This window comes from Echinops telfairi, unplaced genomic scaffold (genome assembly GCF_000313985.2).
Source record: "Echinops telfairi isolate 266 unplaced genomic scaffold, ASM31398v2 ScPeMD7_655;HRSCAF=1070, whole genome shotgun sequence".
NCBI lineage: Eukaryota > Metazoa > Chordata > Mammalia > Afrosoricida > Tenrecidae > Echinops > Echinops telfairi.
The window spans coordinates 28,201,215-28,214,189 of record NW_022104553.1 but is presented as its reverse complement, the minus strand read 5'-3'; the positions used below and the strand labels follow the sequence as shown (position 1 = coordinate 28,214,189).

Genomic DNA, 12,975 nt, shown 5'->3' with positions numbered 1-12,975 from the left:
GAGCCCCCCCCCCCTCCCCGCAGAAGGGCGGCCAGATGTCTCTCACCTGGAGACGCAGGCCAGGGGACATCTGGCACCCCAGAAAATCCAAACCAAACTCCCTGCCTTCTGGTTTATTCCAACTCACGGTGACTCTCGGAGAGAGTGGAACTGCTCCGGAGCAGTCTTTCCGGGAGCAGACAACCTCGTCTTTCTCCCAAGGAACGACTGGTGGATTTGACCCACGGACCTTTGGGTTAGCCACCTAATGCCTTTATGTGCATCCAGAACTTCACACTCACTGTCATGGAGACCATTCTGACTCATTGCCAGTCTATAGGATGGGGTAGAATTGCTCCTGTGGGTTCCCAAAACAGTAAACCTTTACCAGAGTAGAAAGCTTCATTTTTCTCCCGAGGAGCAGGCATTGGTTTCAAACTGCCAACCTGTGGTTAGCAGCCCAACGCGGACTCCACTCCACCACCAGGGCTCCTTACAGGTGCAGCTTGGAGGGTGCCAACCTGTGGTTAACAGCCCAACTTGTCCTTGTACCACCCGGGCCTGGGGATTGGGGTGTTTACCTCCCAGGGTTTAGGAGCACCCTTTCTGAACCTCAAGGGAGTCTGGCACCCAGGGGGTGATGGGACACCTGGATCCTGGGATGAGAGAGGGACTGAGTGTCTGAGTCGAGGGGCTTGACAGCGGGGGACAATCTGTCCCCATACAGTGACCACTGAAGAGTAGTCAGGGCTGCAGTGAGGATGCCCAGGAGACTGTGGGACTCCCAAAGAAGCACGTGGCCCTGCCTAGGGACCAGGGAGAACTTTGAAGGGACATCTATAATGAGACCTGAGGCAGGAACTCAGCCGAAAGTTTGCTCTGCCTGGTTCACAGCTGTCCCCAGTCCTTAGCATCGTTCTCTCGTCATCTGATTCAACCAGAGAACATTCCTTCAGAATCTAGCTCCCACTAGACTGGGTGGTGGCCAGGCCTGGACCCGTGCCTGCTTCCCAGGGCAACTGCCCATGGAGTGCCCTTCCATCTGGAGTGATGGCCCAGGCTGGTCAAGGGAGACACCATCAGAGGGGTCCACACAGGGGTGGGGGAGCATCTGACTTGGCCAGGGTAATCAGAGAGGGCTTCTTGGAGAACAAAGATCCCGGAGGCTTGAGAGGATGTTTTGAATTCACTTTCATGGTGTGAGATGTGCTCTGGTCAGGGGACAGTTCTGCTCCCATGGACCTCTGATGACCCCTGAGTGCTCAGAGGGGGATCTAGTAGTGACTAGAAGTTACGAACAGGCCCCACCCCACCCCTACACACACACACACACACACTGCTGTCAGTTTTTATAGGGCAGAGTAGAACTGCTCTCTTTGGGTTGTCAAGACTATACACCTTAAGCAGCCTCCTTTTTCTCCCACTGAACAGCTGGTGGATTTGAACGCCCAACCTTGCAGTCAGCAAGCAGTTAACCCTGCCGGCCCAGGGTTTCTTGCAAATAGCCTGATCAGGGTAAAATTCCCTGGACACAAAGGAATGAATGCCTCCTTGGCCCCCATCCCAGGGCTTTCCTAGGCTGGGCAACCGGCTGTGGGGCGCTCCCTTCTCAGAAGCACCCATAACTTGCTTGTCCTGCCTAGGGGCCCAGCACCCCCGCTCCCTCTGCCCTCTCGAAATCTGGGCCAAAAACCACAGCAACTATTGTTTTTCCTCCAAGTTTAATTCTGTCTCACAGGAGCACCAATAAATAGTTCCTTTCCACCCCTGCAATCTTCCTTATGCCCGGGGCAGGGCCCTCGGGACGAGGAGCGGGGCCCGGGAGGCCTGTGCCTTGATGCGAGTCGGCCAGCAGTGGTCCAGACCAGGCACACCGCCGAACGCAACTGGGCAGGCTATCGGAGCGGGGCGGTTCCGAAGGGGCGGGCGCGCGCTCCCCGGCAGTGGGCGGAGCGCCGCGTTGCGCGAGCGCACTGGGCGGGGCCTCGGCGGGGACGCCCTCCCGGTGGGCGGGGCCTGTCAGGGGGCGTGGTTCTCGTCGGCTGCGGTCACGATGACGTCCATCCAAATGCGCATGGCCTCCGGGTTGGGGGCCACCATGTAGAAAAGGCGCTCGTAGGTTTTGACGCAGAAGGTCAGGCGCGGGCTGGGGCTCTGAAAGGAGGAGCAGCAGGAGATGAGGGAGGGGAAGGGGACAGGGACGGGCTGCCCACGAGGTGCCAAGTTCCAGCCTGCTCGGTCCACTCGCTAACCACGAAGCCCCTGTAGGAGCGAAGCAGGAACCCTGGTGGTGGGCTGCGCATCTCCCGGGCGTGGTAAACCTCCACACATAGCATGCCTGGTCTTTCTCCATGCGGGGCCTCCGCTTAGCCCAGCACCCCCCGGGGGCCCCTTTGTGGCAAGGTGGGCTTCATTCCCTCCTGTCGTTCTAAATGGCACCCCCAGGCCGTGTTGGGTCACCCTACACGAGAGGGAAGCTCGGGCTTAATAGTGCTTGCTTGTTCATCTGCAGGGATCCTTAGGCAGCAACAACGCTACGTCTAGGGCTGGCTGGCTTCGGTCTCTCTCAACCCTACCACACAGTGCTACAGAATTTTCCAGTTTCTTTAACAAACTCACAACCAACCCATGACAGGCACGGTGGAACCAGTCCCCCAGGGCAGCACGAGCTCACAGATGCTTGCTGACTAATCTGTGGGGAGTGAGCAGAGGCCCAGGTTTCTCCACACCTCTGATGTGGTGAGACCCATGTGGATTTGCTCACTGTGCATTAAGTAGTAAGCAAGACGGGGCAGCCTCATCTTCCTCCCGAGGAGCTGCCGGTGGGCTTGAACCACCGGGCTCATGGCTAGCAGCCCAACTCTTCTCCCACGGCGCCACCAGGGTGCCTGACCTCGTGTCCAGAGTTCCTTTATTGGGATAACTATTGACTACCCCAAAAGCAAGTCGTTAACTCAAGGAAAGAGCTCTAGATGCTAGATCAGGAGCCACGGTGGCGTAGTGCTTATGCCTTTGGCCTGCTAACCCTACAGTCAGAAGTTCAAAAGCACCTGCTGCACCTTGGGAGAAAGGTGAGGTTTTTCACTCCTGTAAAAGGTTAGTCTTGCAAACCCACAGGGGGCGGTTCTTATACAGTAGAGGGTTGCTAGGAGCCCGAATGGGTTCGATGGCAGTGAGTTTGCATTTGGGGACTTACTACCCCACCCGACTCAGCAGCGAGAGCGTCGTACTGTGCTGGTTTGTGTGTTCCCCTCTGCGTCTGAACATTAGCCATGAAAACCATAAGGGCCCTAACTGGACCGTGTCCAGTACGGTGCTGGGTCGCAGCGGGCTCAGCCATGGGCTCGGGCAGGCCAGCGATGGTGAAGGAAGACCGGGCAGGACCAGGCACTATCTCCCCCTGTGGTGCGTGAGGCCGCCCCGAGCCAGTGGCAGCTAATGAGTTGGGTATCCGTTCTCTATGCGAGCCTTATTGCTCTGAGGGTGGGCTGGGTTGTGTCCACTCTACAGAGGAGGGAAACTAAGGCTCAGCGAAGGGAAGCCCCTTCCCCGAGGTCACATTCCAAAAGCTTCCTCCGGTCTCCGCTCTGGGAGCTTTCTAAAAATGGAATGATTTATCAGATCCTTCCCAGCCAGCACTGCGTGTCTGTGAAAGTTCGGAGTCCCGAGTTCTCAGGGGGAAGACATTCAACAGGCTCAGGCCCCGAGGAGGCCAGCTCCTCAGGCTGACCCCAGGGCTGCCTCCACACTGTGCGTTCCCAGCGGGCCAAATCCGGGCTCTGCAGCTTTTACTCCAAGGAAAGTGGCAGCGGCTGGGAACGAGGGACAGCGGGCCCTGCGTCTCCAGTCCCGGGGGTGAGGCGACCTGCTGTCTCCTGGGCTCGAAGGCCGGGCTCTGACCTCTAGGGGGTTGTGGGGGGTGAGCACACAGGGGCACGCTGAGGGGAGGAGGGCTTCACCTTGAAGGCACAGCGTAAGTGGTCGTAGTAGACTTCCTCGATGGCCTGGAAGTAGATGACGCCTTTGAGCTTGGTCTCTTCCTTGTCTGGGGAGAGGACAAGGGAGAAATAGAGACAGTTAAGAGTCTGGGTGGGTGGGGGGTGGGGGTGGAGTCACTGGACCCATGTTGAGGCTGGGGTTGGGGTCGGGAACATGGTGAGCATCTGGAGAACCCTCAAGTACTAGGGTTGGCTGGGTCAGGAGCACGGTAAGACTTTGAAGTGCAGTGGTTGGGAAGAGTCTGAACGCTGACGATGCGCCATGGGAGACTGACTGTGTGTGGGCGCTGGAGTCAGTACTTCAGCCCTAGGAAGGGCAGGGACTCAGAGAGGGGATCGGAGCCCGGGATCTCTCTAGAGGAAAGACTAGGGGGTTGATTCCTTAGGGTCTTGGAGTGGGAGGAAAGGCTCTTGGCCAGTGGTTCTCAACCTCCTAATGCCTCGACCCTTTAATACAGTTCCTCATGTTGTGGTGACCCCCCATCCATAACATTATTTTTTGTTGCTACTTCATTGCTGTCATTTTGCTACTGCGATGAACTGGGTGACCCTTGTGAAAGGGTCGTTCAACCGACCCAAAGGGGTCACGACCCACAGGTTGAGAACCGCCGCTCTAGGCTCACACTCCTGGAACGTGGAGAGCCGAACGGCACACAACGGATCTCACCGTTACATAATAGGGCTGGGCATCTGGTCGCTTAAGGAGGCAGGGGCTAAGGATCCCGGGAGATGAGAGGCCTGACAGACCAGTCCCCTGGGTGATGGGAAGGAGGAGCTAGGGGCCAGAATTCCTGGATCTTGGGGAAGCAGGGAGAACTCCTTTGACTCAGGAGTACTGAGGGGGAAAGGGCCTGGGGACCCAGGCTCAGAGGCCTAGGAGAGCCCGAGGCCGGGGGTCAGAGTTGCTGGCTGGCTGAGGCCAAAGGCCTCCGGCTACACTCTTGCAGGCCCAGGTGGCCCGAGGCGCAGGCAGCCCTGCTGGACTTGCCTGCATAGTAGGCCAGGCGCCGGGCCTGGCGGTCAAAGCAGAACCAGCGCTTCCTCCACGTCTTGATGCGACCCCCCATCTTCACCAGGGGCCCGCGGCAGCAGCCCCCCGATTAGGGGCTCCTCAGGGCTTTGTGGCTTGGCTTTGCTCTCATTGCTAATCTGTTATGTTGCCTTCTTACTCGGGGGCCTGGGGGGCGGGGTGGGGGTGTGGGCGGGGCCTGGGGAGGGAAGAGGAGGGGGCTGTTGACCAGCCTGCAGCCTGCAGCCGCCACCCAGCGCCTCATGCATCCGTGTATTTACCGGCCGAAGCCTTTCTATTGCGCTAACAATGAGGAAGGGAGGGGATCCCAGCCACTCCATCTCCTACACTGCCAGGGCTTTCCACGCAGCCACTGCTAAACCCTCCCCTCAACCACCCTGGAGACAGGGTTCTGAGGAGCCCCATTTGACAGATGAACAAACTGAGTGATGTGTTAGCCCCCACCCTCAGGTCACCTGCGCTTCAGGAGAGCAGAGCTGGGACTCAAACCCAGGCCCTCCTGACCCGAATGAAACCCAGGGGCATGTGAGACATGGGGGGCTGTGAGGCAGGGACCCCCATGACTGCGTCTTTAAAACAGGCAGCCGATAACTAGTGGTCAAGAAATGAATGAGGGCACTGGCTTCATCGTCCCTCTTCGTCGGCTGGTGCTCACTGTTGAGCTAATCGTCCTGGTCAGGAGGCCTGGTGGCACTGTCGGTGAGCGTTGCTGGGATGCTGACTGCAAGGTTGGTGGTTCAAACCCACCAGCCTTTCCAAGGGAGAAGGGCAAGGCTGGCTATTCCCATAAGTAAGGATTTTACAGCATCAGAAACGCTACAGAGGTGCGATGAGCCAGAATTGACCTGTTGGCAACAGGTTGGGTTGGGGTGGGTTTTTAGGCACCCTGGTATTGTAGGAAGAGGAGCTCTGGGGGGTGTGGTGGTAACACATTGAGCTGCAATCCCCAAGGTCCGTGGTTCAAAACTACTAGCCCCTCCGCGGGAGAAAGACGGGGCTTCCTATTCCCAGAGTGCTGGTCCCAGAAACTCCCGGGGGCAGTTCTACCCTGGCATTGGAGGGTCGCTGTGATTCAGCATCAGCTCTATGCAGTTGAGTTCTGAGTTTGGTGTTGTAGTGGGTTACATGTTGGGCTGCTAATCACAAGGTCAGCAGTTCGAAACCACCAGCCTCTCCCACTGGAGGAGGGGGAGGGGTGGAGTCCGGAGGGGGCTGAGAACAGGGGAGAGAGCAGGGCAGAGGTGAGGGGCACTGACCATGATGGCGGGAACGGCAGGGCCTGAAGAACCTTCCGTGCTCCTCCTCGTCCCTTCCTGTAGGCTCAGGATGCAGCCACCAGTAAGATGCAGGGAATATGCAGGAGTGCTGGCTGAGGGAGGAGGGGCTGGGGGCCTGGACTCCTGGGCCTGAGGGAGGAGGGGCTGGGGGCTTCAACTCCTGGGTCTGAGGGAGGAGGGGCCTGGATCCCTGGGTCTGAGGGAGGAGGGGCTGGGATCTGGACTCCTGGGTCTGAAGAGCAGGCCCCTGGGATCCCGTCCCCAGGGAGAGGGCTCACCCTGGCCTTGAGTAACCGCTCCCTCTCGGCCACGGCCTGCTGCAGGAGCCGCTCCATGCGGGCAATGTCTGGGTGCAGGGCCCCATGGCTGGAAGCAGAGAGTGGAGAAGAAGGCCGTTAGAGCAGCTTGGCCTTCTCCTCCCATCCCCCCACCTCTCCCTGATGGCTCACCTATTCCCAGGGCTACAGTTCAGTAGCTGATAGAGGGGGTGTCTCCCAGAATCTTCGGCTGCTGTCGAAAGAGCTGAGGCCTCTAGGGGTCCTAGGGGAGAGGAGGTCGAGTCAGGGGGTTGGACAATCCCTTTACTCAAGTGGGCATTTCTTGCCGGTAGGTGTCTTTTCCGGTTCCTTCCCCCTGCTGCAGGAGAGATGGTGGAGGGGAACTTGGGTGGTGGGGAGGGGAAGGGTCCTTACCAGTACAATGGAGGGACAGAGGTCGCGGGGATCCTCTCTGGTTCGTCCTCTCTCCCCGTCTCCGGGACAGGCTTCCGGTCCTCTGGAGGCCAATGGAGCCCTAGAAACATAAGAAGCTAATCACAGAGGGAAAAAGATGCTGGAGCTCAGTTCTAAGTCAGAAACCCAAACCACACATCGAACTCACTGCAGGCGATGGGTCTCACTCAGAGCTGCCCCTGTGGTTTCTGAGACTCACTCTTTTTTTTTTTTTCTTTTCCTGAGACACACTCTGTATGGGAACAGAAAGCCTCGTCTTTCTCCCGAGGAGCAGCTGGTGGTCTCGAACTGCTGACCTTGTGGTTAGCAGCCCGAGGTGTAACCCACTGCACCACCAGGGATCCTTAGGTCAGAGAGCAGCTGAGGGAAACCACTCATCCCCTTGGCGAAGACCAAGAGGCCCGCTGTGAACACAGATGAACCTTGACAACGTGATGCCCAGTGACAAGAGACACCAGTCACAAAGCCCCACGGGTCATGTGAGTCCACTTCTACGAGTCGGCTAGAACAGAGACAGGACGGGGAGAGGCGTGGGTGCCGGCGACTGGACGGATGGGAAGAGTTGGAAAATGATGGCTGTGGGGGTAAGCTTCCCGTCTGGGACACTGAGAATGTTCTAGAATCGATCATGGTTCTGACCAGATTAAAAACCACTCGCCCATACACTTTAAATGAATTGTATTGCACGGAGGAGTTCTCAAAAAGTCCCTGGGGAAACTGGAATTAAAAGATAATGGAATTTGTCTACCAGCTCTTGGAAGGCCCTTCGTGTCTGTAGTTGGGGAGAGGAGCGGGCGGGTGGGAGAAACAGGCACCCTCTAATAGCAAAACCAAACCCACTGTCCCTTCTGACTCAGAGCGACCCTGCAGGACTGGGTGGAACTGCCCCTGTGGGTTTTTCAGATTGTAACTCTTTCTACTCTACAGGAACAGAAAGCCTGTTCTTTCTCACTCGGAGCGGCTGGTGGCTTCGAACTGCTGACCTTGTGATGAGCTGCCCAACGAGTCACCCACTACGCCACCAGGGCACCTTATACTAAGGGCTTCCACGTTCTAAGCGTTCGCCATGTTTCTACCCCAACTGACGAAAAGAAACCCTTTCCTTCTAATAGTCACGCGCCTTTGTACACAGCTTTGTAACATTCCCTATTCCAGTTCATTTTGGGGTGGGGGGTGGGGTGTTAAAAAAAGGTATCCAATTAGATGCAAGTTTTGACCCAGGCCCATGTTGGGACGTTTTAAGGTGGTCTGGAAGGTTACTCGGAACACCAGTAGCTACACCGCTTCTGGGGATGGCAGTTGGGGAGATGGGGATGATGATGGTGCAGACGACCTTAGCAATACGAGGTGGCTTTTAAGGGTTTGTGGAGCCAATTTTGGAGGAGTGGGATGGGGGGCTGATGATGGACAGACAGGTGTGGGAGAGAGTGGGAGGCACCCCACAGATATATCCGTGTGTCTAGCTTTGACCAAGGATGTTTGCACGTGGTTATTTACCTTTGCAGCCAAAACACCCACTATCGTGGTGGAGCGCAGAGAGGACCTACAAACATCTTAGACCGTAAGGGAAGGAGGCGCTGGGCCTGGGGGCCTAGGACCATAGTTGTGGGGACACCAAGATCAATCGGCATGGTGCACACAGAGAAGGTTCTAAGCCCTACTTTGCTGAGTAGCTCCCAGGGTTTAATAAGCTCCTGGCAGCCATCTGAGATGCCGCTCTTGGTCTTCCCCCCAAAATCTAAGAAGCCTAGGGACAATTTGTCCCACAGGACACGCACAGCAGCGCTCTACGACCCTGAGACCAGAAACGCCCCACAGTGTCCGGCTATCGCGGCCACCTCCTCCGAAAGAAGTCCCTGGGGGGAAAGCACTGGAGAAAATGTGGAACAAAACTCAAGTTCCTAAAACAGACCAGGCTGGCGGCCTGGTGGAGACTGGCGGCGTCCCCCAAACAGCAGGCAGGTCTGCAAGGGGCCCTGTCCCATCAGTGAGGTCCACACGCCTCCATGTCAACAGCCATTTGAGTTCTCCAGGGTGGACTCTGCCCAGGGTCAAAGTTCCCAGGAAAAGCCCTCGGACAGAGGGCGAGGCGAGGAGAAGGACCGCAGACACAGGAAGTGGGAGAAAGGCTGCTGCATTGTGGGACGACAAGTGATGAGAGGAAGCACGGGGCAGGAATTGGTGAGTGGAAAACAGATCTGTTCCGTCAACACACTTCCACACTCCGCCCAGCTCGCCCTAAAAAGTTTTTGTTTGCATTTTTAAGTGGTGGAAAAGGGAATTAAAAGATAACCGATCCCACCCTCCACCACCACCCCAAACTTTTTGAAGCCCTCTCATATTGCCTGCTTAAGCGCTTTAAAAATGTGCGCCTATCTCCCTGAGGATCCGTCTAAATTTGTTTTAGTATTATCCTGTTGTCTGCTTTCTTTTTGATTGAGGTTTTTCTGTTTTACTTTGCTACTGTTGCTAGTTTTGTTTTGTTTCGATTATTGGATGTTTTCCTATATGTGGTGAAATCCAGGGGGGGAAATAAATTTTTTTTAAAATCCAGGATAGGTAAATCTATAGAGACAGGAACTGGATGAATGGTTCTTTGGGCGGCCAACAGGTGGGGTGGGGGAAATGGGGAGCTGATTACTGATCATGGTGATGACCGTCCACTTCGGGATGTGACTGAACCATTGAACTGTATGATAGGTGAATTACACGCCAATAACACGGTTGGATAAATAAATAAGTAAATAAAAATGTACTCCTGGATGCACAAGCCCCCATGTTCGTGGGGGAGGGGAGGAGTGGGAAGAGGAAGTGAAAGAATCAAAGATAGTGAGCGGTAAAACTGGAACCTGACAGATCCTGCTAATACACCTCCCGCCCACCCCCACCCCCGCCCCCCTGCCCACACCCTCTACCTGCCCCACCGCCGCAGAGGAGCCACCTGGGCCATTCTGGGAACCTCACCACCCTGTCCAGTGGGCCTTCTAGTCTTAGCCCCCCCACCCACCCACAGACACTGTGCCCTGGGGTGGGGTGGGGGGCGGGGAAGAGGTACCTGCAGGGAGCTGTGGACAGAGAAGAGGCAGGAGGAGGTGGCCGTGGTGGTGGCAGCGGCGTGGGCGGTGGGGTCCTGGAGCACCAGCAGCTGACGGTCTGTCTTGTGGGTGAACAGGAGCTGCGAGGGTGGGGCGGAGGTGACAGGGAGCTGGGCGAGGGCTGCCAAGGCTTCCAGCGCCAGCCCACTTCCCGGATGGAAACGTGGCAGCTTCAAGTCCCTACCGCTACATAGTGTCCAGCCTCCCAGCATAAACTTAACCGTATGTGTTGGGGGGCATGGGGGGGCGGGTTCTCTTGAAAAAAGGAAGCTAGGCCGATGGCCTCAGTGGCTCCTGGCTCCCTCACCCTCTGGGGGCCGGGCCAGGTGGGGCTGAGCGCACTGCACCTCCTCTTTCCCAGGGCCAGAGTGGGTTTCGAGAGAAGCAGATGATCCCCAAGGGCTCACCCAGCCAGTCCAACACCTCCTCTGAGCACCCATTGCATGCCAGGCTCAGACTAGTGGGAGTCAGGCAAAGGGCAGTGGTGCTCCAGAGAAGGGAAGGGCGGGCTGGGCAGAGGGGACAGCAAAGGGGCTCAGAGGACCGCTCAGGCCACATGCCGCCTGGCTCACCTTTCCACCTGGATGGAATACATTGCCTCCCGGCCCCACCCCATCTGACTCCTACCACAGGGCCTTTGCTCTGGCTCATCCTGCCCCCCCCCCAAAAAAAAAAAAGGGAGCTAGGGCCTAAACTGAATGAGGAGGGGGCTGGACCCCTGGGTCTGGGGGAGGAGATCACATCACACACACACACACACACCACCGCCGCCGCCACCCATACCTTAGTGTGGGCCTGGCTGGGCTCAGAGAACTCTCCGCTGGACGATCCCGGAAAGTGACTCAGCTCCAGCAGCCGGCTCCGCTCCTAAGGGCGGGCAGGGACACCTCCTCTCAGAGCTGCTCTCCCTGATGCCAGGAGGCATCTGATGGGCAGGGATGTGGTGGGGTGACCCGTGAGGGGTGGGTTGGGGGGGTATCTTAGAAACAGGTCTTGGGAGACTTACCTGCGTTAGGGCCTGAAGGGCCTCTTCCTTCTTCCGGCTCAGCCCCCGGCTCTCGGCCGCCATCTGCTCCCCCAGGGATTTGAGCTGCTCCTCTAGGACCTGGATCCGGCGCTGCAGGCCCCACACCGCCAGGTCACTCGCTGGATCCCCCTGCCCACCCTCCCCCAGAACCAGGTTCTCCATGAGAGCCCCAGGTCTACACCACTTGCTCTCAGAGCCCTGGGAGCTGGCTGCCCCTGGAGGGGAACTTGGGGTAAAGCCCCATCATGCTCTGCCCTTTGGGGGGGGTGTCCAACAGAGACCTGGGGTGGGGTGGAGGGAAGAGGACTGGATACACAGACAGAGGCTGGGGGGGTCCGGCACGGAGACAGAGACCCAGAGAGCATCACGGAGAGGGCTACAGACAGAGAGAAGGGTGACAACGGCCAGACAGACAGAGGCAGGGGGGAACTGTACGAAACAGAGGGAAAATTCCAGAAACAGCACCGTGGAGGATGGAGACCCAGCACCAGGGCTTCCTCCTCCAACTCTGGGAAGCTCCAGCTTAAACACAGTCAAGCACGTTGCTTTGTCCCCGTGGGACCTGGCGGTTCCTTGACTGGGAGAATGAGCACTGAGCAGGTTCAGTTCGGGCCCTCCGAACAATGCCCTGAGTACCTGGGATATCAGTGTCTCCATGTATAAAACAGAAGGGACAAAAAAGGACTTGGGTGGTGCCGTGACTTGCTTTTACGGGCATGCTCCTGTCACTGAGTGAGGCTGGGCAGCTGGGGTGCGCGAAGCTCTAGGTCTGCCACCCCATTAGGCTTCAAAGAGCAAGTCCCTTTCAGGCTGGGGTAGGGAGAACCTAACTCCCATCACGAATAAGAGCCGGGCTGCAGAGCGAGTCCTTTGGGCCCAAGGTCCCTTTGCTGAGAACCTCCTAGACCCAGGAGAAAGAGATGAACCCAGCAGAGACGAGAGGGGCCGTGGGAGCGGCAGTGGATGTCAGGCTCGGTGAGGAAGGTGGGAGGGTGGACTATGCTCAGGATCGCCCCCTGAGGTCAGATGGGCTCTGACATGGTCACTTCCACCATTCTGCGACTCATCCCATTAGACGGCTGTAAGCATTCAGTGAGTTTAGGGCAGGGCCACACTGCTGTCCAGTTGATGCGGACTCACAGTGCCCAGATAGTATAGGACAAGGGAGACTTGCCCATGTGAAGTTCTGAGATGGTGACTCTTCACAGGAGCAGAAAACCCTGCTCCTTCTCCCAAGGAGCAACTGGTGGTTTCGAACTGCCGACCTTGCGGAGCAGAATCCAAGGTGTAACCACTATGCCACCAGGCTTAAGACGGTGCCTGGCACGCAGTAAATACTCAATCCTGTCCAGAGGAACATGGCAGAGGCAGGCCACCAGAACAGAAAGAGGCACAGATGCAGAGTGCGGGGTGGAGGGTGAGGGTGGGGACCGGGTCCGGCTCACCCTGTGCTGTGCCACACTGGCCTGGAGCTCCTGCACCTTGGGATCCAGCGCCCGGGCCCCAGGGCTGTCCCGATCCTCCTCCTCCCGCCGGCTCTCCTGCTCCAGCTGCTGGAACTCCAGGTCCTCGTAGGCTCGCTGGGCTGCCTCCAGCTGGTCCCTCACCTGCAGGTCAGAGCAGAGCAGAGCCGAGGGTCTGGATCCACCGCCGGGGAGCCAGGACTCCTGGTCAGCAAGCAAGGAGGTGCTGGGCTGTCTGGATTCCTGGGCCTCAGGGAGGAGGGGTCTAGAGACCAAAACTCCTGCCCCTGAAGGAGGAAGGGACTAGGGGCCTGAAGAAGGATGGGGGCAAAGTGAGGACTCCTGGGTCTGAGGGAGGAGGGGGCTGGACTCCTG

The 12,975-nt window shown here is 57.7% G+C and overlaps 2 protein-coding genes across 2 annotated transcripts in view; both read right to left on the bottom strand.

The window, feature by feature from the left end:
- LOC123520877 (pleckstrin homology-like domain family B member 3) overlaps positions 1-12,665 on the bottom strand; it is a 15,977-nt gene extending 3,312 nt beyond the window's left edge. Inside the window, exons 1-8 of the mRNA XM_045293036.1 lie at positions 12,583-12,665; positions 11,117-11,227; positions 10,894-10,977; positions 10,071-10,190; positions 6,977-7,076; positions 6,734-6,824; positions 6,563-6,650; positions 6,264-6,320 (exon numbers count right to left, since the gene is read on the bottom strand). Coding sequence (XP_045148971.1) covers positions 6,264-6,320; positions 6,563-6,650; positions 6,734-6,824; positions 6,977-7,076; positions 10,071-10,190; positions 10,894-10,977; positions 11,117-11,179 — 603 coding nt within the window. The 5' untranslated portion in view covers positions 11,180-11,227; positions 12,583-12,665. The remainder of the gene's footprint in view (positions 1-6,263; positions 6,321-6,562; positions 6,651-6,733; positions 6,825-6,976; positions 7,077-10,070; positions 10,191-10,893; positions 10,978-11,116; positions 11,228-12,582) is intronic.
- LOC101660389 (pleckstrin homology-like domain family B member 1) overlaps positions 11,289-12,975 on the bottom strand; it is a 5,328-nt gene continuing 3,641 nt past the window's right edge. The window contains exon 3 of the mRNA XM_013006599.2: positions 11,289-12,744. Within this exon, the coding sequence (XP_012862053.2) occupies positions 12,340-12,744 (405 nt within the window). The 3' untranslated portion in view covers positions 11,289-12,339. The remainder of the gene's footprint in view (positions 12,745-12,975) is intronic.